The sequence below is a fragment of the Lissotriton helveticus genome, chromosome 7 (assembly GCF_964261635.1).
Source record: "Lissotriton helveticus chromosome 7, aLisHel1.1, whole genome shotgun sequence".
Taxonomy (NCBI): Eukaryota; Metazoa; Chordata; class Amphibia; order Caudata; family Salamandridae; genus Lissotriton; species Lissotriton helveticus.
The window spans coordinates 399,021,066-399,045,408 of record NC_136068.1 but is presented as its reverse complement, the minus strand read 5'-3'; the positions used below and the strand labels follow the sequence as shown (position 1 = coordinate 399,045,408).

At 48.4% G+C, this 24,343-nt stretch overlaps 1 protein-coding gene across 5 annotated transcripts in view; it reads left to right on the top strand.

Moving 5' to 3' along the window:
* ATXN2L (ataxin 2 like) overlaps nucleotides 1–24,343 on the top strand; it is a 976,149-nt gene that overhangs the window by 182,211 nt on the left and 769,595 nt on the right. For all 5 annotated transcript variants that reach the window (XM_078652258.1, XM_078652261.1, XM_078652257.1 and 2 more), the window contains exons 5-9: nucleotides 19,878–20,028; nucleotides 20,255–20,376; nucleotides 20,916–21,007; nucleotides 21,364–21,564; nucleotides 22,014–22,189. In XM_078652258.1, coding sequence (XP_078508384.1) covers nucleotides 19,878–20,028; nucleotides 20,255–20,376; nucleotides 20,916–21,007; nucleotides 21,364–21,564; nucleotides 22,014–22,189 — 742 coding nt within the window. The remainder of the gene's footprint in view (nucleotides 1–19,877; nucleotides 20,029–20,254; nucleotides 20,377–20,915; nucleotides 21,008–21,363; nucleotides 21,565–22,013; nucleotides 22,190–24,343) is intronic.

Below are 24,343 nucleotides of genomic sequence, written 5' to 3'. Positions count from 1 at the left end.
CAGTCGGCAATTTACTCGACCGCTTCGGTCCAGGACTCTCCCCCTCGGTGGCCAGTGCCTTCACACTCCCACAGCCCCAGGGGTTCGGGGCTTCTTACGGTGTCCCTCCTCAGGAAAAAAGACTGGGTCGACGCAGAGCACTGCGCTCTCATCTGCCTCGCGGCCACGCCCCCGCCCTTACCAGGGCTTGAGCAACATGAGCGTAGTGTTGGTAGCATACAGTGTAGTAATCCGTAAGAGTGAACTTGTTTAAGTCTAGCTTAGGCAGTGCATGCACTGTCTATTCAAGACCTGCTGTATTCATTCTGCGGCCCCCCCATTGCTTTTTGTTTGTTTCAGTGTCCTTTAGAAATTCTTGCTTCTAAGTGGTTTGTTTTTCCTATATGTCCCTCCTTTTTCGTTTTTTAGGTTTCGCCTGTCGAAAGCTGCGCACTGCGCAGCTTTTCGCGCAGGCGAAATCTTATGTCTACAGTATGTGTGTGTTGTCCCGCCTCTCTGTTCCATTGGCTAGCTCCATAAATGGAGGCTAGCCATTGGAACAGAGAACTGTCCGTCATTTCCCGAGGCGATTGGTGGGCCGTTTTTTTTTTCCCCTTTACGCCCCTTTGAAAACATCATGCGGCGGTGGGCGGTTGGTAATTTTTCTTTTTTTTTCTCGGCAATGCGGCCGCCATTTTTTCGTGGAGCTGGGGCTGAGCGGATGCTCGATGTTCCGCTCTCCCCAGGAAACGTGGTGAGTCTGCACCCCCCCCCTCGCGCTTTGTTCCCGCCCCCCCCCTCCCCCCGTGAAAGGAGGGATGCTGAATCTCACGGGGGGGGGCACCAGCACCAGCACAGCGCCTGGAAGGCCCTCTCGCACCCCACGTCCACGCCAGGATCATGTGCACACGGAGCCCGACCGCGGGGGGCATGTGACACCCCGGATTGCTGTGCAGCCACTTTTATTTTCTTTGCAACATTGCTTCTTCCCCTGGGTGCCCCCCTCTGGCTCCATGTTGAACCCTGCGCCCTTCTGGACTCCCAGCCGCGGGGGCGCCCAGACCGCCTGCCTCCTGCTGCCCGCCGAGGCCCGGCCGTAGGCCGCTCCTGCTCTGCCGCCTCTTCCGATGGCTCGACCTCAGGCATTCCTGCGAGCTGAAGCGGCTCAGCGGCTGCGAGAGCCACGGCAAGGCTGAGCCCGAGCTGGTTTGCTGCAACCCGCACCACCTCAGCCGGCTCTGCGAGCTAGGTAAGGAAGGGGCTGCGCCGCCTGCACACTCGCCTCCTGCACACTGCACACCTCAGCCGCCCCTGCACATTGCCACAAGTCCTGCGAGCTAGGTGAGGAAGGGACTGCGCCGCCTGCACACTACCACCTCAGCCGCCCCTGCACATTGCCACAAGTCCTGCGCGTGGCGTGCACACCACTCTCCTCCTGCACACTAACACCAGCGGCGTGCACCACCTCAGCCGCCCCCTGTACACTCTGCACCATGCCACTAATCCTGCGAGCTAGGCGAGGGGCTGCGCGCGGCGGGTACATCACACACTCCTCTTGCATACTGGGCACTTACCTTAGCGGCATACGCCTCCCCCCTGCAAATTGCCACAAGTCCTGCGAGCTCGGTAAGGTGATGCGCCGCCTGCACACTCACCTCCTGCACACTGGGTACAAACACCAGCGGCGTGCACCACTCCAGCCGCCCCTGCACACACTACACCCCTGCCACAAATAGTGCGAACTAGGCATGGGGCTGCTCCGTCTGCACACAGGGCACTACCACCTTAGTTGTCCATTGCATACACTGCACATTGCAACTAGTCCTTCGACCTAGGTATGGGACAGCGCGCGGCGCATGCAACACACTCTGCTTCTGCGCACTGGGTTTCTCTCAGCAGTTTCTCTCAGCTCTGTTCAGAGGGTGCAGCTGACTGTACATTCAGTACTGTGCCTGTTGTTGTGTGAGTATGTGTATGTTTGAATATGTGTGCCTCTGTGTTGTATACATGCTTAGCTCTGCTTGTGAAAAAGTGGGTCAGTGGTGTACTGTCTGTGTGTCAGTGCCTGCATACCTGCAAGGGTTTTTATGTCTGTGTGTTTACATGCATATCAGTATTCACATGTTCATTTAATGTGATATTTATGTAACATGTTGTGTGTTCCTAGGATGGAATCAGATCGGACTCTACAACTAAGCACAAGTGAGTGTGTGTGCTAGGCTGGTGTGTCTTGCCTTCCTCTCTCTGGACTCTGCTTTTTTGTGAGGGCTGCTTCTCCTGGCGGGAAGCAAACCTCCTGGGTTCCCGTAATGCCCTGCTACAGAGAGAGCGGCCTCACAAACGAGCGTCCAGCTTTTACTGACCTCTGAGCAAGCGGCTCGGGTACATCCATATTGAGCGGGAACTGCAGAGGCCCAATAAAAATACCTTCTAAGGTAGAAGGAAATGAAACTTCAGTCTTGTGTCCGGCAGATGCTGTTGTCCATCATGTTCACTAGTTTTACAACCCCCCCCCCACACCACCCAATTAGCTGCTGCTATCAGGTGAGAGTGGTGAGGCAGTGGGGGGGGGGGGGGGGTGTAATCCACATGTTGCTCTCATGCTGGTAAAACTATTACCCAGCGTTAGAACAGTGCCCGGATTGCCCTTAGCAGGCTAAGTTTGCTCTCCAGCAGGGACTGGGAGCCTGTGCCTACTGTTCTCCACCCCTGGCATAGCAGCTCAGGTTGGGGAGATGTCAGTGCGTATGTAAATTTGGTCATCCTAAGACAGTCGGACCAACACATAAATAAAAATGTTGTCATTTACAATGCCAATAGCCCAAACTTTTCAAAAGGTAAATGCTTGTTCCTCTTCCATCGAGCAAGCCCCCATTACTTGTAGCATTCCACCTGTCTTCCCCCCCCCCCCACCCCAAATCCCCCCTACCCCTCCACCGCATGCCACTCTGCGGGTGAATGTTGCTGGTTAGCTCGTTAGCACTATTCAGAATCGCTGCTTTAAAAACCCCTCGTTTCATCTTGCTCGCCTGCCCTCATGTCTGTTTTTACCACCCCATCCAACCTACCAATCTGTGCCGGTCGTTGGGAGCAGGAGGTGGATGGCAGGCGCACGAAAGGCACTCAGTCCTAAAAAGAAACCCATGACTAGGCTGAGGCCAGCAGTGCGAACAAAGGGCAGCAGTGTTGGGTACTCTCCCCGCTACCTCACAGAAAAGCAACATTCACCAAAGCAAGCAATTGACATTCTTGCACTAATTAAAGCTGCATAATGATAGAGCTCTTTCTTTACTAAGGGTTCAAAAACAGTTTGTGTGTTTTGTTTGTTCCCTTCATACCCATGGGGCGAAGCACATTGAATGGTTGGTGCTGTTTGCCTCAAGGCTAGTGTAGCTTAACCTGAAGGTCTCCTATAGTAAATGGGGGAACAACCACTATCGCTAACTTGAGAGGGGTGGGACTCTGGAATCTGCCAGTGAAACACTAGAGCCCTGACCTCTGGGAACTGTTATTGTTTTTGAATGCTGTATTTTACATTCTAGTCGTAGATAAATATTTTCATCACAACAGTAAGTATTTTACTGGACAATCTAATCCCCCCTCCCCACCCAAAATGGACTCGACCAACCTTAAACGTCTCAACCTGCACTCAAGTGCTGAAGTGATGTTTGCCCCAGTTACTCAGTATCCATAGTAGGTCGGCCCTGGGACATCCGAAGTAAAAGGCCTCAACACCTACGGTTGGACCCAGTAACGCTTGATTGCCCAGTGGGTCTTTGAACAAGATTCTGACAGCACACCTTAAAAGTATCTGATCTCTTAATGATTTAATGGCGTTGCCAGCATTAGTGATTTTTCAGTGGTGAGATAGAAAGAACATAAACACTTGTACGGACTCCTTGGAGACCTCTTCTGCTGTTATGTCCAGCTGTATCTGATGATCTACCATTTGAATTGTAGCAGGCTTTCATGGGCCTGGATAGTTGTGGTTCTGCTAAATTTTCATGAATTTGACCAGGTGTTAGGATGAGCTCTTTTAGACTGCTATTCTTGACATGTTAGGTGCAGGTTGGATAATATTTTAGTTCTTCAGTATTGGGGTATCTTTCATAGATTCACATGCTTGAATCATCCCCAGTTGTCGAAGTGGGAGTCCCACCGTACATAAAAAGCAGTAAGAAATTTAACTTTAAAGTTAATAAAGAAAAACCATCCTGTGAGAAAGTGCCATCTTTCTTGCCTTGGTGTGCCCCCACTTTTTTCTGAACTGCTGATGTGCTTGACTGAGTGTGCCCTGGGTCCCTGCCAATCAGGTACCCAGAGCCTGTGTTCCTTCCCTAAAGAGAAAAGCTATGCTGAAACAAAATACCCAATTGACACCTCTGGCCACCTGTCAGTCCCTAGTAAATGGTACCCTAGGTACCCAGGGCATGGTGACCAGAGGAGACCCCTGAGGGCTGCAGCACATTTTGTGCCACCCTCAGGGGCCCTGTACCCTGGCACCCACACACTGCCTGTGCAGGCTGAGTGCCTACGTACAGAACTAAAACAAGAGTCGACATGGCACACATCCCTGTGTGCCATGCCCACAGAACCCACTGCCCTGGCATACTTCAGTCACCCCTCTAGCTGGGTGCCCTATGCCAGAGGTGAGGGCACAGGGGCATGAGCCCTGTGCCCCTAAAGTACCCAGGGCCATTCCTGTGCACTGTAAGTGCAGTGATGCCATTTAAGAGTATGTGGTGCTGGGAGGTCGTCATTATGAACTCCACAGCACCATAATGGCTACACTGAAGACTGACAAGTTTGGTACCAAACTTCTCAGCATATTAAACCCGCACTGATGGCAGTGTGGGATTTAATGTAAAATGCACGAGAGGACCTCCAAAACCCGAACCTACAATCCACGTCTTGGCTGAGTGGCTGCAGAGGCTGCCACACAGCAGACATGTTGCTGGACCCCTGGGTGGAGAGCCCCCGCTCTCCTGGGCCTGCAACAATGCACATCCTGGGCGAGGTGATATGCCTCCTCCCCCAGGATGGACAGGGGGTAGCTTCAAAGGCATTCCGCCTCTGAGAGCTTCTCCAGATCATTTGCTGTACCCAGCCCCCCCCCCCGTTCTGCCCCCACTCTGGCGGGAAGACTGACGGGAAAAACTACATCAGGAAGGAGGGTGTGCCAACCTTTGCCAACCCCACCCCTCGGGTGGAGGAGGCGAGGTGAAGCATGACCCCGGGCTCCGGCCATCTTGTAGATGGGGAGCCCTGCCCAATCCCAGCTAGGCTCCTGCCCCCCTCCCACAGGAGAGGAGCAGGCTAGGGGGTGTCCTCACCCCAGGACAGGGACCCATTGGTCCCTGCCCTTGCCATACCTGTAACACTCCTAAATTTAGTATTTAGGGGCTCCCTGAACCTTCCTTCCTCAGATCCCGATATCAAAAGCAGAAAGAAGATCAAGAAGATGATCTGCCGCGCAGCTGCTAACAGGACAACAACAACTGACTTGGCTCCAGCCCTACCGGCCTGTCGATCCTGGAACCTGCTCCTGCCTAATCCCGGCGACCTCCACGGACAGCAACCTTGAGGACCTGCCTGCCTCTGCCCTCTCGAAGATTGGGACTCCCATCAGCAGAGGCTCTGCTGCAACAACCCACCTGGTGCTCACCAGGAAGCTCCGGACCAGCCCACTCTGCACCAGCCGAGCCCGGGCCAGGCCAACCCGAACCAAGACCACGAGGACGTCCCCCCGGCGACTGGGACCCCAAGTCCAGTGCCCAAAGACCCTCCTCGACGAACCAGGGGCCACCCCAACCGCGACCAGCCGAGGCTAAGCTTTTCCGACCCCCAAAGACACCCCGGCGTCCCGCGGCCCCCTGTGCCTCCCTTTTGGTGTACTACCTGTGCTCCAAGATCCCAACTTAACTCTGGAAGTGCTGGTCGCCCCTGGAGAGTCACCATCCCCGAGCATGCAGCTTTTGTTCCTTTTTCGAGATCCTCATTAGATAACATTGAGCACCCGACGGCTCAAAAGCACCCTGCACCCAGCCGCCTGAGTGCTGCTGGCTGTGACCTCTGTCCTATCATACCCCCCCCCCCCCCCCCCCCCCGCCCAGAGCCGCGTGACCTGCTAGCCAGCTGCCACCAACCGAAGGCCCCCCTTCCCTCATTGGGTAACATTGGGCCTACCTACCTCTGCACCCGGCCGCCCCTGTGCCGCTGGGACTGAACTAACTGTACTCACCTGACCCTGGGGGACCCCATAGTCTACGCCCAGAACCCTAACTTCACCAACCAAGTATTCACCTGGAAACCGGTAATTCACTTACCTGCCATTGGATAACATTGACCCATTTTGACTTAAGTTTTGAAAACTGAAAATATTCCTATAAAATCAGCCAAAGTCCGAATTGAAAATACTCACCTGTGATCAGGAGAGAAGTCAGTACTGTACCTTTCAGCACAGCACTGAACCGCAAAAGTAATCCCTAGCGGGTTCACTAGTAACCTGTATTTTCTCCATAGGGACCCATTGTCTACTTTTCTATGAAATTTCTTCTAAGTGTCTACTTTTGAAAACTGCAAATATTCTTTAAAAATCGTACGAAATACTGAAATGCAATTATCTACCTGTTTTGAGTTAAGCCCCCAGTGCTGGGCCTAGGAGACTAGTGCTGGGTTACAAAAGTAACGCAATCGTACTTTACCTGTAACCTGAATTTCCTCCCATTGGATAATATTGTCAGAATCACCTTGAAAAGTTTGAACTTTTAAAACCGCTTTATATTCAGGAAAATTCATCACAGTAACTAAAACGTTTTTGCTAATCTGGTTTCATCTTAGACCCCAGGACTGAATCTAAGATCTAGTCCTGGAACTACCAATGTAATCCATAAAGTAATCAACTGTTCTTTCCTATGACAAACCCATTGAGCTAAATGCTAGAGTCTGTTTCAGAACTGTGTTGCTTATTATCTATCCTGTAATTATTGTGTGTACAAACTTATTGCTCCTCTGCAAAGTATTTACATGAGAGTACTCGTACCTTGAAAAGTATATTTTTATTACTGTTGGTTCTAAAAATAAAACAACTATATCTGAGGATATAACAATTGGCCTGGTGTTCAGTTCTTGAGTGTGTGAAACCTTTTGCTGACTGAATGTGTACAACAAATGCTTTACACTGTCCTCTGGTACTGACTTACTGCTCGACCAAGCTACCGCTTTGGAGAGTAAGGTCAGTTCTGACTTTAACCTCTGTTATACCTCTGAGGTTGGTGGACTCTATACACACTGTACTTCCTTCTAGTCCAGTATATATAGAGCCACTTTCTCACACATTCACTTTAATATCTCGTCCTAGTCATTACGTATGGTCCAAACTCCAGCCAATCAGGCAACTGCACCCTCTAGAACCCTCTCCACGGAGGCTCTCAGATTTTCTACCGCACGCCGTGTAAAGTCTCCCTGAGCTCTGCTCAGTACTTATACTTTACCTTCTGATTTCTTCAGATATTACTTTTGAACATATCTTCTTCAAAAAGATCTCTCTTTAGGCATTGTGAGTCTTGTGGGAAATTAAGACTTCACTCAGATGATCCCCCCCCCCCCCCACAAGAAATGTGTCTACTGCATTCACCAACACAACCATGTGCGAGGCTGCAAAATCTGTAGAACATTTTCTCAAAAGACCTTGAGAGATGGAGAAGGACTTCTTCTGTGGCTACAGAAGCTCAAGGCAAAGGACAATCCTTTATCTGATGAGGAGTGACTCCTCTTTAAAGACAACAGCATCTAAAACGAGAGCTAGTGAGGCGGAGCTGGTCTCTCCTAAGGCTGCTAAGGTGTTGAAAAAACATCACACCTCAAAATGGGAATATCAGCCTTCATCTTCAAAAAAGGGATCAGCCTCTGTTAAGTGTCAATCCGTTCCCTCTACGCCTTCAAAATCCTCTTCAAAAACTAAGCCGACTTTAAGGTCCTTTCCTGAGACCATTTTACCTCACAAAAAAGGCGATCCGTCGACAGTCATCGATGATTCCTTTGTCGACCAGAACACCCGTTGCCACGACGATCTAGACTTTCTCTTCTCCGAGCAAGATGATAGTCAGCATCTTGTCCGACGACTTTGGTATCCGTGAAGGTAAGACCGTCTGTGATGACAACTTCGTCTTTATCATCATAGTCGATGAAAAAGAAGCTCCCCTTGTCAGGACCTTCGTCGACTGAAGCATCGTCGCAACTGAGGCTATCGGCGGCTTTCAAAGTAAATCTCCCTCATCGATGACAGTACTTTGTCGACTGTAGCTTTGTCGACGGTAGCCTCGTTGATGAGATCCAGATCCTTGTCGACAAAGTTTGTCGACGTCCAGACTGTCGACGGAAGAACTATTGATAAAACCTTCATCTTTGACATCTTCATCTGTGGTTGGCCTGACCTCTTCGTCGATGTTTGTTCCATCGACTGTTTTAGCTGCTTCTAGGGACAATTTAGGACTGCCTAAGAGAGACTTCTCAGGAGGTATTATTGCCTGTACACATCTCTCCAAGTAAGGTGTCTCCTTGTCCTCCAGAACACATTTTTGACTGTGGAGCAGATGAAGAGGAGTCTGATGATAGGTTTGGGGCCGCTCGCAGTCCGCCCGAACGCCTTATAAAGTGTCAGGACGATGAAGATAAAGACTGTTTTTACCCTGAGGTTACTAATCAAGAAAGACAAGCGGGACAAACAAACCAAATATCAATGTCTCTTGTCTTAAACTCACAACATATGGTAGAGGATTACTTCTGCAAATTTTCTCCCTCGGATCCAGCATCTTCCGTTCCTCAGACACCTATTCTGCAGCCTTCCTTGCTCATCAGACTCCCCCTGCCCCATTTTAGACCTTTGTTGCCTCAACACATTTTTAAAGAAGCAATCCTTCCGGATGTTGTCTCTTTAGGATGTGCTTCACTTGATAAGTCTGGAAGATTTCATGGTGACCCTAGACCTCCAGAGTGCCTATTTGCATACCCCTATCACCACTAGACACAGGAAATTCTTGTGCTTCAGAGTGACTGGCAGAGATTTCCAGTTCAAAGTCCTACCTTTTGGCCTTCGTTCAGCGCCCCGAGTGTTCACCAAGTTTCTAGTAGCTGCCCATCTTTGTCAGGATGGAGTCCAAATCTTCCCATATCTGGACGACTGCCTCATAAAGGCAAAATCTTTTTTGGTGGCAAGCAGTCCCACTCTAAGATATCTCTCGACAAATTTACCAAAGTCTCAGTTTGTTTAAATTTCTTTTATTGGAAGTTTTTGGATTACATGGTACATTTGCATATATTTCGCTTAAATGCATGAAAACAGGACGTCCGTCCATGTCAACATTTTGCAACATATCCATCCTACCTTATAACCTGTAGCTCTGATACAAGATGGCATAATTACATGGATACTGCATCTCCAGTGGACTGGTGTGCGTGAGAAAGGGCTGACCAGTGTCTATATGTGTGGGTTTCCGCAAGGATGCAAAAGAGGCATTCGTCCCCCACTCTATCTCTGCACACTTCTCCATTATATGCCCCTGCCTGAGTTTCCATTACTTATGAGCCACTGCCTGAGGTAACAGGGGGGGTGAACGTATACCAATAACTAAGAGAAAGAAAGGAGATGTAAAGGGGGTCAGGGGGTCTGCGCGTTGTATTGTGGTGACCATCTATTGCTTAGTTGGTTGCATTTCGTATGTGGGGTATCTGTGACATCAGTTGGTCAGGACGTGTGACGTCCTAGGGACGCTACCTCTCCCATGCGGAGTCGGGGTTCCAGTCTGGGGAGATCATCGTATATGGTCGGCCCTCCTCCCTCTCCAACTATGACGTGCTGGCATTGTCTTGTGCCAATGGAGACAGGGGTGGGGTTAGGGATTGTGATTGAGTAGCTCCGGGGGAGTCATCTTGTGTAGTTTCCTGCGTGAATTGGAACATGAGTTGTGCCCATTCCATGGAGATGGGATGTTTATGGATCCCCTTCACTTCCTCCTCCCTTATCGTTTCTTCTTCCGCCGCCCCCCAATTTTTAACTGCGCCTGTCCAGGCAGCCTCTGGGGGCCCTACCGGAGCCCTCCAGTGCATGGCTGTGCCCCGTTTCGCCAGGAGTATGACCAGGGACGCAAATCTGCACTGTACCTTTTCTATCTTCCGCCTGCGTAAGACCCCCCAGGGCACATGCCTCCTTCTTAAAACTGAACGGGGAAAAGACTGAAATGATGATCCTGGGCAATCAGTCTCCTCACTATATGACGGGAAGACGGCCTACTTCCATGTGTCCTCCACCCATGCCCAAAAACCAGTTAAAGAGTCTGGGCATTTGGATGGATCGTGAATTAACATTTAAAACTCAGGCCCGGAAGACAGTAGCCTCGTACTACAGGATCCTAAAAATGATTCGGAAGGTTCTTACTCTTCTCCCTTTTCAGGCCAGAAAATTAGAGCTCCAGGCCCTGGTGCTCTCCAGGCTGGATTACGCCAACGCCCTTTATCTAGGCGCGCCTGCTGCCACCTTTTCCAAACTCCAATCCACTCAAAACTGGGCGGCCAGACTTTTACTGGGTATTCCTAAACACAAGTCAGCCAGAGCAGCCCTAAAAGTTCTTCACTGGCTGCCAGTTGATGAGAGAGTAAAGTTCAAAAGCTTATGCATTGTCCACAAGTCTCTGTTTAATTTTGGTCGCCCTATTCTTCAAGAACATTTTCAGCCTAACGAGCCCAAAAGATCCCTTCGCTCTGAAAATAAGAACCTGGCCACTATTCCTAGGATTCGCAAGGCCAGAAGCGGAGGCCGCTCATTCTCGGCCAATGCCTCCAGACTCTGGAATTCTCTTCCTCTCCCTTTACGATCAGAACCCAACCACCTATCTTTTCGAAGAGCTCTGAAAACCTTCCTCTTCCCAAACTGAGTGACACTATCCCGCTATTACTGCAAGCGCTGGGATGCCTCCGGGTAGCCATGTGCTATATAAATGTAAAAAAAAAGTGTCAATATTTGTGAGGTGAACAGTCTCCTCCAGCACCTGATGGACCCTACCCCAAAAAGATTGGATTATGGAACAGTCCCAAAACATGTGTTTGAAGTTCGCCTCGGGTGTGTGACATCTGGGGCAGGCGAAATGTGTATCAGGGAAGACTGGTGAAGCCGATGCGGCGCTAAGTAGGCCCGATGGAGAATATTGAATTGAATATTTTTGAAGCGTGCGTTTCTTGAAACCTTTTTGGGGTATTGTAAAGCCTTTTCCCATTCCTTGTCATTGAGTACTCTTCCTATCTCATCTTCCCATTTCTGACGCCTGTTTTGTAATGGGGTCGTGATTAGTTCCCTTATCGCCTTGTAATGCCACGTGACCACGTGTCCGCCCACCCCTATACGTAGAATTGTATGTAAGACCGGGTGTGTCGGTGGTTCTCCATCCGTGAGGTCCCACCATTGACGGGCGCTGTCTAGTAATCGCCTATGTACCAGGAATTGTCCCGGAGGGAGACCGTAGTTGTCCATCATTTGGACATAAGTTTTCAGTTGCCCTTCTTCAAACAGGGACTCCATCTCCGTCACCTCGCACTCTGTCCACATCCAGGGGGCTCCAGCGGTATAATAGTGCTCCTGGAGCGGGAAACCGACTAATGGGAGCAGCGGAGAATAGAGGGGTCGACCCTTAGACATACGGTGTATGCACATCATGCATTTGTGGGTGATCGATACTTGTAGGGGGTGTGTACGCAAAGGCTTGGTACCTGGCATCAACAGTCTCCGGATAGCCGGGAGTGGCACTCGACCCTGTTTGTATCCTCCGCGTGCCCGTCAGCTGTCCAATGAGACAACCATTGAAGCTGCGCTGCCAGGAAATAGGCTTCGAAGGAGGGGTGGGTAAGTAGAGGGTTTGGAGGGCTACTCTGTGCCTGCCGCCACCCCATATCAAAGTTGCATGTAGTGTTTCCAATTCTCTAAAGAAGGAGCGAGGCGGTATCACTGGGAGATTAGCGAAGGAGTATAACAGTCTGGGAACCATAATCATCTTCGCTAGGGCCACCCGCCTTATGGGGGCCAGGGGTAAGGTCTTCAAAAATGAAACTGCCGCCCGTAACCCAGCTAATGTCTTACGGTGGTTCCCCTCGTACAGGTTCTCGGTTGAATGGTATAATCTCACCCATAGATATCGAGGTGCGGCTGTGTTCCACTCAATGGTTTGGGGTCCTATCATTATTTCCAACGGGGCTAAGTGTGGGCTAAGGGGAAAGACCATCATTTCACCCCAGTTAACTTTAAGTCCTGAGACTTCTGCAAAGCTTTGTAATATTGCCCAGATCGGCGTTAGATCACTGGTGATATCCTTCACATATATCAGAAGATCATCAACCTAGAACGATATGCTATGTACCGTGTCTGCAATTGGAATACCCCAGGCCTCCCCCTGTCCCCCCCCGTCTCAGCCTAATAGCCAAGGGTTCCACCGCCCGGGGCGAAGAGGGGGGACAGGGAGCAACCCTTACCAAAATCTTAGTTAACCCCCCTCAAAGGTAAAACATTCTTAGGGGCAACCTTGGACACTCATCAGGCAAAGGCCTTTGTCTCACAAAGACAACAAAGAATTTACAAGTTAGTAACTTTACCACTCACAAAAAAGTACACAAGTTCAAATCGCTTCTGGGAATGTTGTCCTCTTGCATTACCCTAATTCCCAACTGTCGTCTGCGAATGAGACCCTTGGAAGAGGAGCTGGACAAGCAGTGGCTGCAGATCTTAGGGTCCGTCGACGATGTTATCAGAGTAACACCTCAAATGAAAGAAGCGCTCCTATGGTGGACTCACATCCCGAACATAGAAGCAGGCCTATCGTTCATAGTGGACTCACCAGGTTTCACAATAACAACCAATGCATCCCTCGAAGGGTGGGGAGCACATCTAGAAGGACTTGCACTGAAGGGAAAATGGGACAGTCAACAATGAACATTGCACATAAATCTCTTAAAGCTGAAGGCAATATTCCTGGTGCTGAAATCCTTTCTCTCTATAATATCAGGAGCTTCAGTATAAATTTGAACAGACAACACAAAAAGCATGCATTATTTAAACAAGCGGCGAGGAACAAGTTCAACTATGCTATCCCTTCAGGCACAGCAAATCTAGGATTAAGCTATACAACATCAGATAACACTGACAGCAGTGCATGTTCCAGGAGCGGCCAACATCCTAGCGGACTCTCTGAGCAGGTCAATTACATACAGCCACGAATGGAAATTTTACCATCCAAAGTTGGATCACATCTTTTGGTTGTGTGGCAAACATAGTTGGACCTATTGCAACCAGTCGGAACCGCAAATGCCAATTCTTCGCCAGCTGGCTATCCCAACGGGGATTGTGTGGGATTGCATTTTCGATAAATTGGTCAAAGATTTATGCCTATTCTTTTAGTCCCAAGGGTGCTTCGGAAGATGAGGAAAGAACCCTGCCGAATACTTCTCATAGCTCCCAGGTGGCCTCGCCAATTCTGGTTCACAGAACTTCTGCTTCTATCTGAGAGTAAACCCAGACTGTTGCGCCCATTACAGAATTTACTGACCACAAACTGCGGCCAGGTCTGCCACCTGGATACAACATCTGTGATTAGGAGGTTGGTGTGAGAAAGTGGCTCTATATGTACTGGTCCAAAGTAAGGTACTGTGTGTATAGAGTCCACAATCCCCAGAGGTATAACAGAGGTTAAAGTCAGGTCTGACCTTACTCTCTAAAGTGGTATCTTGGTCAAGCAGTGAGGCAGTACCAGAGGACAGTGTGAATCATTTGTTGTACACACTCTGTCAGCCAAAGGTTTCACACAGTCAAGAACGGAACTCTTGCCCAATTGTTTTTATATCCAAAGATATAGTTTTATTTTTAGAACCAACAGGTATCATAATATACTTTTCTCGATTAGGAGTACTTTCATGTAATTACTTTGCAAAGAGGCAATAAACACAATAGGTACAATGGTTGCAGTAGGCAACACAATTCTAAACACAATTTACCATTGAGCTCAATGGGTTTTTCTACATAAATGCAGCTCATTACTTCATCAATTACTTTTGTAACTCCAATTCTGTATCCTAGATTCAGGCCTGGGGTCTAAGCTGAAAACAGTTTAGTAAAAACGTTTTAGTTATTGCAATGATTTTTAAAGAATAAAAAGGTATTTTAAAAGTTCACACTTTTTTTTCATTGAAAATCTAGCAATGTTGTCCAATGGGAGAAAATTCAGGTTACAGGTAAAGTATGTTCTCGTTACTTTTGTAATCCAGTACTGGGCTCCTAGGTCCAGCACTGGGAGCTCTATCTAAGACAGGTAAGCAATTACGTTTCAGTAGTTGGTATGATTTTTAACCCCTTCAGCGCTAATGACAAGGGTAACTCGTCATGGACTTTCCATTGATTTCAATGGAAAGTCAATGGACCTCATCGAGCACCCTTAGCAGCCAAGTGGTTAAGGAATATTTGTAACTTTCAAAAGTAGACACTTTGAAGAATTTTCAGAGCAAAACAGTCAATGGTTTCCTATGGAAGAAAATTCAGTTCTGGGTAAGTGCGGTTAAAATTACTTTTGCAGGTTAGTACTGGGCTGAAAGGCACAGTACTGGCTCCTCTCCTGACTCCAGGTGAGTATTTCAAAATTCGTTACTCGGCTGATTTTATTGGAATATTTTAGAGTTTCAAAACTTCACCAGTCAATGTTATCCTATGGCAGGAAAGTGAGTTATCAGTTTTCAGGTGAGTACTCGACTGGTGAAGTTAAGGTTCTGGGCATAGACTCAGGAGTCCATCAGGGTCAGGTAGGTACAGTTGGCACACCACCAGCAGCACAGGGGCGGCTGGGTGCAGAGGTAGTTAGGCCCAATGTTATCCAATTAGAGGCAGGAGACCTTCGATTGGTGGCTGCTGGCTAGCAGGCCACTCGGCTGTGGGAGCTGGGCTCCTGGTCACGTGCTCAGTGCAAATGGGGAAGTAGGATAGGGTACAGGTTGCACTGCCAGGGGCACTTGGGCGTCTGGGTGCAGGGTGCTTTTGAGCCGTCCGGCGCTCAATGTTATTCAATGACGATCTTGAAAAGGGAACAAAGGCTGTAGGCTCTGGGACAGAGGATCTTCTAAGGCGACCAACACGTCAAGGGGTATGTTGGGATCTTGGAGGATAGGTAGGCACCCAGGAGTTAGGCACAGGGGGCGGTGGGGCGCCGGGGTGTCTTTTGAGGTCGGGAAATCTTACCCCTTGCTGGTCGTGGTCGGAGAGGTTCTTTGTCCTGAGGCTGCAGGCGCCGTCTGGGTCGTCGAGGAGGGTCCTTGGGCACTGGATTCCAGGTCCGAATCGTCGGGGGGACGTCCTCAGGGTCTTGATTCGCTCGGGAACAGGCCAGGCTTGGCGGGTGCCGAGTGTGCAGGGTTCGTGGTTTCGGCCGGTAGGGCTGGGGCCAAATCAGCTGGTGTCTAACTCTTTTTAGCAGCTGCACGGCAGGTCTTCGTGTTCCTTGATCTTCTTTCTTGTTTTGTAATCTGGATCTGTGGAAAAAGGTTCAGGGTGCCCCTAAATACTGAATTTTGGGGCGTTACAGGTAGGGCAAAGGCAGGGACCAATGGGTCCTGGGGTGGGTACACCCCTTAGCCTGCTCCTCTCCTGTGGGAGGGGGGCAGGAGCCTAGCTGTGATTGGGCAGGGCACCCCATCTTCAAGATGGCCGGGGTCTGGGGTCATGCTTCACCTCGCCTCTCCAACCTGGGGGGTGGGATTGGCACAGGCTGCCCCCCCCCCCTTCTGAATTGGGATTTTCAGCCAGAGTGGGGGTCAGAACTGGTGGGGGCCAGTTTTTGAGTACAGAAAGTGGTCTGGAGAAGCTCACAAAGGCGGAATGCCTTTGAAGCTTCCCCTGCCCATCCTGGGGGAGGAAGCTTGGCACCTCGTCCCAGGATGTGCATTGTTGCAGGCCCAGGAGGGTGGGAGCTCTCCACCCAGGGATCCAGCAACATGTCTGCTGTGTGGCAGCCTCTCAGAAAAGACGTGGATTCTAGGTTTAGGTTTCAGGGGCATCTCTAAGATGCCCACTCTAGTGCATTTTACATTAAATCCCCCACTGGCATCAGTGCGTGTTTAATGTGCTGTGAAGTTTGGTACCAAACTTGTCAGTCTTCAGTGTAGCCATTATGGTGCTGTGGAGTTCGTAATGACAACCTCCCAGCATCATTTACTCTTAATGGCATCACTGCACTTAAAGAGCCCTGGAAGGGCCCTGGGTACTGTAGGGGCACAGGGATCATGCACCTGTGCCCACACCACTGGCATAGGGCACCCAGCTAGAGGGGTGGCTGATGTATGCCAGGGCAGTGGGTTTGTGGGCATGGCACACAGGGATGTGTGCCATGTCAACTCTTTGTTTAGTTCTGCACCAGGACACTCAGCCTGCAAAGGCAGTGTGTGTGTGTGTGTGTGTGTGTGTGTGTGTGTGTGTGTCAGGGTACAGGGCCCCTAAGGGTGGCACAATAAGTGCTGCAACCATTAGGGGTCTTCTCTGGTCACAATGCCCTGTGTACCTAGGGTACCATTTACTTGGGGCTGACATGTGGCCAGAGATGCCAATTGGGTTTTGGCTTTAGTACAGTTTTTAGGGAAGGACCACAGGCCTTGGGTACCTGATTGGCAGGGACCCAGGGCACACCAAGGAAAAGTGCATCAGGTATCAGGCAAAAAGTGGGGGGGTACTGCAACAAAAACTCACTTTCTCACACTTGGCTCCAGAATACTATGAGTTTGCCGATTTAGTTATACCTAATGACTGTCGAGAGGTCCTGGCTAATGCCAGATTGCCCTCCACTATCAAGACTTCTGCACTGAAGTGTAAGAGACTGTCATTGGTATGCAACTTCCTCAGTGCACCCTATTCAGTTCTCACCAGAACAATTGCTGCCTTTTTTCCTCCAATTAGCAAAATTTGGCCTTTCTCTTTCTACTGTTTTTTTTATAAATCTTTTTTTATTAAACAATCGACATAGTTTATATATTGCACATTACAATAATGTAATTACTTTTCCTATTCAGGCACATATAAAGTTAACAACGTGATAACATTTCGTACACTGTGGGAAAGGCCGAGCGTAAGGCGTGCCAAATTTGTCTGTAACTAAAGTGTTCTGGACCGGCTAGGTTGTATTGCTCCTGCAGAGAGATGCATGTTTTTATGTCCCCTTTTTCCCACATATCTGGACGTGAGATACCTATCATGCCCCATTTGTCGAAGCTCTTTGTCTGCCATAGGTGCCAGTGTCAACCTACCCTCCCAACCAAGCAATCTGGTGGCAGAGTGCCAGACTGTTACTGAGTGCCCAGTGGGGTCAGATAATGGGGGACGAGTCGGTTTAGAGTATAATGTTCTGTTGTAATTCCCGCCCGGGAGCAGCCACCTGTCCATTCGATAACCCTGGATCGTCAGGGGACCCATAGGTACAGTGAGTAATAGCAGCCAGATGGGCATCCCAGTAATGTTTCTTGATATCGAGGAGGGTGATACCTCCATCGTACCATTTCAGCATCAGCTTATGGAGGGCAATGCGTGGATACCCGTTCCACACGTGCTCCCTCTGGAGTCGCTCAATCTCTTGAAAATAGGCAGGGGGGACAACGTCCAGTGAATTTTGAAGAGCATAAAGGAAGCGGGGGAGGGACATCATTTTAAACAGCGCGGCTCTCCCAAAGAGAGATAGAGGGAGAGTCTTCCAACTGGCTATGCCTCGCTGCAGCCGTCGGAGGGGGGGGGGGGAGATTATTGTCATATCGCAGTGTGAAGTCCAGGGAAACAAAGATTCTGAGGTATTTGAACCCTGACGTAGTAACTTTGGGCAGTTGGGTGGGTAGGCTTGCCCCCCCCCGCCCCCCCTCCATAAAGTGGGTACAGGTGGAATTTGTAAATTCGGAAAATCTACCGAACACTGCCAGTATATCTAACAATTCAATTAGGGATTTCCGGGGGTTGGTGAGGTACAATAGGATGTCGTCAGCATATAGGGAAATCCGATCCTCCCAATCCACCGACCAGTGGAATCCTCGGATTGACAGATCCTTCGGATCAAGGCCGCGAGCGGTTCCAATGCTAGGCCAAACAAGAGGGGGGAGAGTGGACAACATGGACGGGTGCCTCGACCAAGCGAGAAAATATCAGACTGTTTATTATTAACTGTGACCTTTGCCAGAGGCGGCGCGTAAAGGAGGCAAACCCATCCCATGAATCCCTCTCCGAACCCCATCTTACGGAGTGCGGCAAAGAGATATGGCCACTCAAGCATTTCGAATGCCATGATGGCATCTAGGGAGACCAAAACTGCTGGTTCGCGGATCGGATTTGCCCTACCCAGCACACCGTGTAATCGGCGAAGATTTAGAGCCGTGTTCCGATGTGGTATAAACCCAGATTGTTCTGGGTGGATGAGGGTCGAGATGACCTTTACCAGGCGATAAGCGAGGACTTTCGCTAGGATTTTTGGCTCGGCATTAACTAAGGAAATAGGCCGATATGATGAACAGTCTGTTTTTGTTTTCCAGTCTTTGTGAATTACCACTATATTAGCAATACGTTGGTCAAGTGGGAGCGCCCCTGACTCGCTGCTCTCCTCAACCATACCTTTGAGGTAAGCCGATAACCTGTTCGAGCAGAGTTTATACATTTCTACGGGTAGCCCATTGGGGCCAGAAGCCTTACCAGATTGAAGCGACCTGACGGCCAGAGCTATTTATCCGCGGTAAGCGGACTGACTAGTAGCTGCTTATCTGCCGACGCGAGGTTGGGCATGCTAATGTCCCTCAAGAGCTCCGCAGAGTCGTCCTCCTCCGTATGGGGCGTCCCTGCCCTGTAAACCGCCTCAAAATGTGCGGTGAGTTGAGTGGCTATGGCCTGGGGATCAGAGGTTTCGACTCAGAGAGTATCCCTAAGGGTCGGGACCCGTCTGTTTGCCCATTCTCGCCTGTCCAACCAAGCTATCAGCTTCCCGGCCTTATCGCCCAGATCATAGATTCTTCCAATCTTTTCTTTAGCCAAAGTGCGAGACGTCTCCGTTACAAGTGCCGTAGCAGGTGGCGCGCCTCCGGAGAGTCGCGGTCCACCAACTCTCCCTCGAGTCGCATTCTGTTGTACTATGAGCATATTGTTTTCTCTTGTTTACAATAAAAAGATTTTCCTTAAAAACAAATTCTGACGCTCAGCAAGGTAGTCAGTAGCTTTTCTCTTTTTTTTATCCCTCCGCATGTCCTTGGGATAATTCTTTTATCAGTGGAGATAAACATGGGTCATCTGGAGGTACCGACTTTAAGGATAATAGGGTTTACCTTGTTGATTGTCAGCATTGTAAAGGCTACCCATCCAAAATGATGGCCTTTTCTGCAAGTTTGGATTAAATTAACTGTTGTAAATGCTAGATTGGAATTCAATGTTCGTTTTATTTGAATTTTTTGGGGTGGAAAAATGAATGGAAGACATGCCACTGGAAAGGCTTGTAGCATTAATAAAGTTTCACAATTGCCAACATTGTTGGAGAGTTCTGGGTGTGTTGTCATTGCGCGTTCATTGGGATTATCATTCTTTCTTGATCATATCATTTTCGCTGTGCTATATATTGAAGTGGGTCTGAATCCGATTATATTTGAGTAACATTGCTGTGACCCCCAACAACCCGAGTTGATCAGTCTATTAGATGCAAGCCAGAGAATACAGTTGAAATCCTTTACATTCTTTTCTGGCTTCATGTCTTTTTGTTTTTCCATTGGTGGTGTTTCCCTCTGCTGAGTGATCATTTTCTTTTCTTCATTTGTTGCCAACTTTTCTTTACATTTTCCTTATCCTCACTCATTTAAATTTTCATTTTCAGTTTGAACTTGCTGTGGATGCGGTCCACAAAAAGACGACCGATTTATCTGTTGGACCTAGACGAGAAGAGATTGTGGACACCATGATCTTCAAACCCATGGATATCGTGCTTCTACATTTCCGCAATGTAGACTTTAACTATGCAACTAAAGGTGGGATATTGGTTGATGGACTGTTTGACGGGGTAGGTTTAGTGGATAGTAAAAAGGTTGTAGGGGTGGAGTAGTAATTGACTGTTTGCCATGAATTTTCAGGGATTTGGGGAAGATGCAGTAGAGTTCTTGGGCACTTAATAGTGAAGTGAGTTGTATAGATCAGCGCTTGAATCAACCTTATGGTATTACAACTGTGTGCTTTTCGATCTACTCTTTATTTCAGATAAGTTTACTGATTCTGCCATTGTGACGAACTCAAAGGTGAATGGTGAGCACAAGGAGAAAGTTCTTATGCGCTGGGATGGAGGCGAGAACAGCGATGATTACGACCTGGATTCTGATGTAGTAAGAACCTTATTGTCTATATGAAACCAGCTTTCACTGTCAGAAATAGCTCTACATTGATCTGGAGCTAGTCCCTTGTCACACTGTGTAAGTGTCTGAGTGCCCTAGCTGTGACATACAGACCTCTCAAATGTTGCCCCAATGCCTTCTCCAGTAGCTTATAGCCTTTTCAGCACTTCACACGTTTGGGAGACTGAAAGTGCTCACGTGGGATACCGTGGCATACAGAGTTAGGTTACATGCGCTCTGTTGCATGATTATATATGTACATATACATGTATATATGTATGTATGTGTATATTTGTGTGTGTGTGTAGATATCTATATATATGTGTGTATATGTATATGTGTGTGTGTGTGTGTATATGTATATATGTGTGTGTGTGTGTGTGTGTGTGTGTGTATATGTGTATATACACACACACACACACACACATATACACGTGTGGTGTAGAGCTTGTAGGATTGTCTGGGGATAATATGTCCTTCCAAATTGCCAATGTAAGGTCCAAGTTGCCTCAACTATTTCTTTGTTTCAGTCCAATGGCTGGGACCCAAATGAAATGTTCCGGTACAATGAAGAGAATTACGGAGTGAAGACTACCTATGATAGCAGTCTGTCTTCGTATACGTAAGTTGTCTTCTGCTGCATGTGTAATATGACTGTGCAACAATCGACTTGTTTGTATATTAATTTTAGGTTGAAACATAGCAGTGCAGTGAGATTTCCATCTCCAAGCCGTTTGGAACTGAGTCAGCTTATGCCTCTTTGCTATGATGGCTGTACTGAGGGGTGGGGGTGCAGGCAAGGAGTGTTGCATGTTTTTTGGCACCAATGGGCATGTTTTGAAGCACTGGAGAGTAAGGGAAGCGATGCGTTATTTGAGGTGTTTTTTCTGATGGGTAACCGTAAATTGTGGGGTGCAGTACTGGCATGTTTACAGAACGTTTATTTTTGTTGAGTCTAATTGAAGTGTTTTGGTTCAGGGTTCCTTTAGAAAAAGATAATACTGATGAGTTCCGCCAGCGTGAGGCCAGAGCAGCGCAACTTGCCAGAGAAATAGAGTCCAGCCCCCAATATCGCCAGCGAATTGCCATAGAGAATGATGATGGGCGAACAGAAGAGGAAAAACACAGTTCAGTCCAGAGGCAAAACTCTGAAAGGGACAGTCCCAGCTTGGGATGCAGGTATGAGCAAATACTGAGGAAAGGAAGACGGTGATCTAGTGTGCTTGACTGCGAAATTGGACTTTGTCCATAGTAAAGCTATTGAGAAACCAGTAGCGCAGATTATAATGAGTGTGTGTGTGTTGGGACTGGGCACAAGATGATGATAAACCTCGGACTAGGCGTTTAAAATCTGGATTACTTGGGTGGGAAAACATAGGATAACAGTCTGCTCTCCTGCTAAAATGTAAAAGACTTGGTATGAGGCACAAAAGAGAAATGGTGGTCATTAGAAAGCTCAATATTCAAGTGTGAGGGTTTGAACACCTAGATTTCTGTATTCTTGCAGCTTCCAGTTTTTTTTTTTTTTAAGTTGGACTTTGTTTATTTACTGCTTTTTTTTCAATTTCGGCGCTGTGGAGCAGTATTGCTTTATATATTTTTGTTCAGTCTATTTACAATTTTAACAGAGATGGAAAGTACACTCCACTGCCCCAGCGTGTAAGAGACGGACCACGTGGAGGTATGAGAACAGGCATGACTCGTGGTGGAAGGCCTGGGGCTGGGGCATTACCCCAACGCATCACAAGTAATCATCCAGAAGCCAGCCCAAGCTCTACACCAGAGCAGAGAGTTGTAAATGGAGGTAGGTGGTTTGTGTTGCATTCTTTTCTATGTTTTTGTCCGGTAATGGTGGCATTGAGTTTCTGGATTAGTGTATTGTAATTAGGGCTCCCCGTTTTATGGTATTTTTTTTTAGGTTGATGGGCTGCTCTAGGAGAGGGTCTCTTGGAATCACTCCAGCTTTTCTGAAAACTCGTGCGGGTGTTAGGATTTTCCACACATTGTATTCGCCTTTGCGTGTGGCTTTTAAAAATTAAATCAAGCAATTGGCCAAAGGCTGGTGCATGTCCCACCTTTTCCAGTAAATGTTTCCTCCACAGCACCCAGCTAGCGGAAGCGAGCAGGGGAGCGCAGGGTGCCATCTGTTTTGGATCATGTTACGGTCGCTTTCACTTTCGCGGCCATGCTTGTCTCAAATGTTTTTGTTCCCACCTTGCTACAGTGTGTTTGTACACTGTGCGCAACCCTGATTCGCATGCTGTTGAAATTACTTTAAAAGACACATAATTGATGGATGGAATGTAGAACAAATCAAAACATTCACCCCCATCATTCTTTTGCTCACCATGCCACCCTAGTTTAGACCTGGCCATATGCAAATCAGTCTTTACCCTGTGCCTCATGGGAACAGTCCAGCCCGACCTGCCAAGCCAGGTCCTCCCTGGACTAGAAACAAGCATCCTAGGACCGGTTTCGGGGTTTCACCCCATATCAGCCTGGATAGCTTGATTCCAGTGGCACAGTGAGCCCGGGACTCACATCTGGGCATACCCGGCGCACTTAGGGCGAGAAAGCAAAAGATACACAATTGACGGACGGAATGCAGAACAAATCAAAACATTCACCCCGGAACCAGCGGCGTACAAACAGATACTCCATTACCATATACTCACCTGAACCCATATAACACACAATTGTGTAAACCGCTGGAGTAAAAGTTTATCTATAATATCTATAGTTTCCACAATAATCCGGATTAGTTATTTGGTACCTCTGTTCATCTCAAACTGACCCTTTTCACTGATCAAGTAGTTCTTTCCTCTGGACCATTAGTTGAACTAGTTGATGGTGGCAATGGACATAACTCTAACTTTTCTAAAATCAACGAAAAATAACCAGACTCGAAGATTTAAAATCTTTATCTAAATTTCAACACATGTGAACCATCTCAAGTACACAGTACGATCATCATCATTCTTAGGAGAGAAAATTCAATTGAATCATCAGACCAATATAACAGACTTACTCAATAAACAATGTCTTAGGCAAAGGAGAGGATGGAGAGAAAAGAACATCTGCAAATAACGTGAAATTATAGGTTCGAGGCATATGGGCTGCTGAATTCATATCTGTGCATAGATCGCCGCCTAGTGTTGGGTCCGGATGATTGCACTTTGTTGTCCTGCAAGAGTCTTCGAAGTATCACGAGGTAGATGACTCCTACCCTGGACTACAGTGCGCATGGGCATCCTTTCCATGCTCAGATTGTTTTTTTCCGCCATTGGATTCGGATGCAAACTCCTATACTCCAACTCTGAATCGAAACAAAACTTTTCTAAAGGCCAAAAGGCCTTCGACTTCGCCGGTATTGTTCCGTTCGGTACCTCTCTACTCTATACAACTTTCTATCTCGAACCGGTCGTCGACCCGGGCCGCTGGGCCTTTTCGAAGCCACGTGAGCCGACCGTCGATGGAAAGAAGCCCTTTCAAAAGGTGCCCCCAATGCAATTCAAAGTTCCCCCATACTGATAGACACTCAGTATGCAACAAGTGCCTTTCCCCAGACCATAGGGAAGAAACCTGCCCAGCCTGCGCCCAGTTCCGATCGAAAAAGACTATACGGATCTGAAGGGCCGCCAGGCAAGACATGCAGCAACGGGCACCGGAATCGGACAACATCTTCGATGATGACCAAGAGCTAGTCTACTCTCAAGACTCGGACCTAGAGATGGTCACAGTCGAGGACTACTCAGACTCCGACGACGAACTACCGTCGGGCCAAATCGTGAGTACAGTGCCCCCGACACCAATTAACCCCTCGCCAACAGGTCTTAGCCAAGATCAAAAAAGACTTTCGACAGCCCCGCCTTCCGGCCCGGCCCGGCCCGGCTCCGAAAACAAAACTGAAATCTTCAGAAACCCCAGGGCCCAGTACCATCGCCCCGAAGAAGGTTCC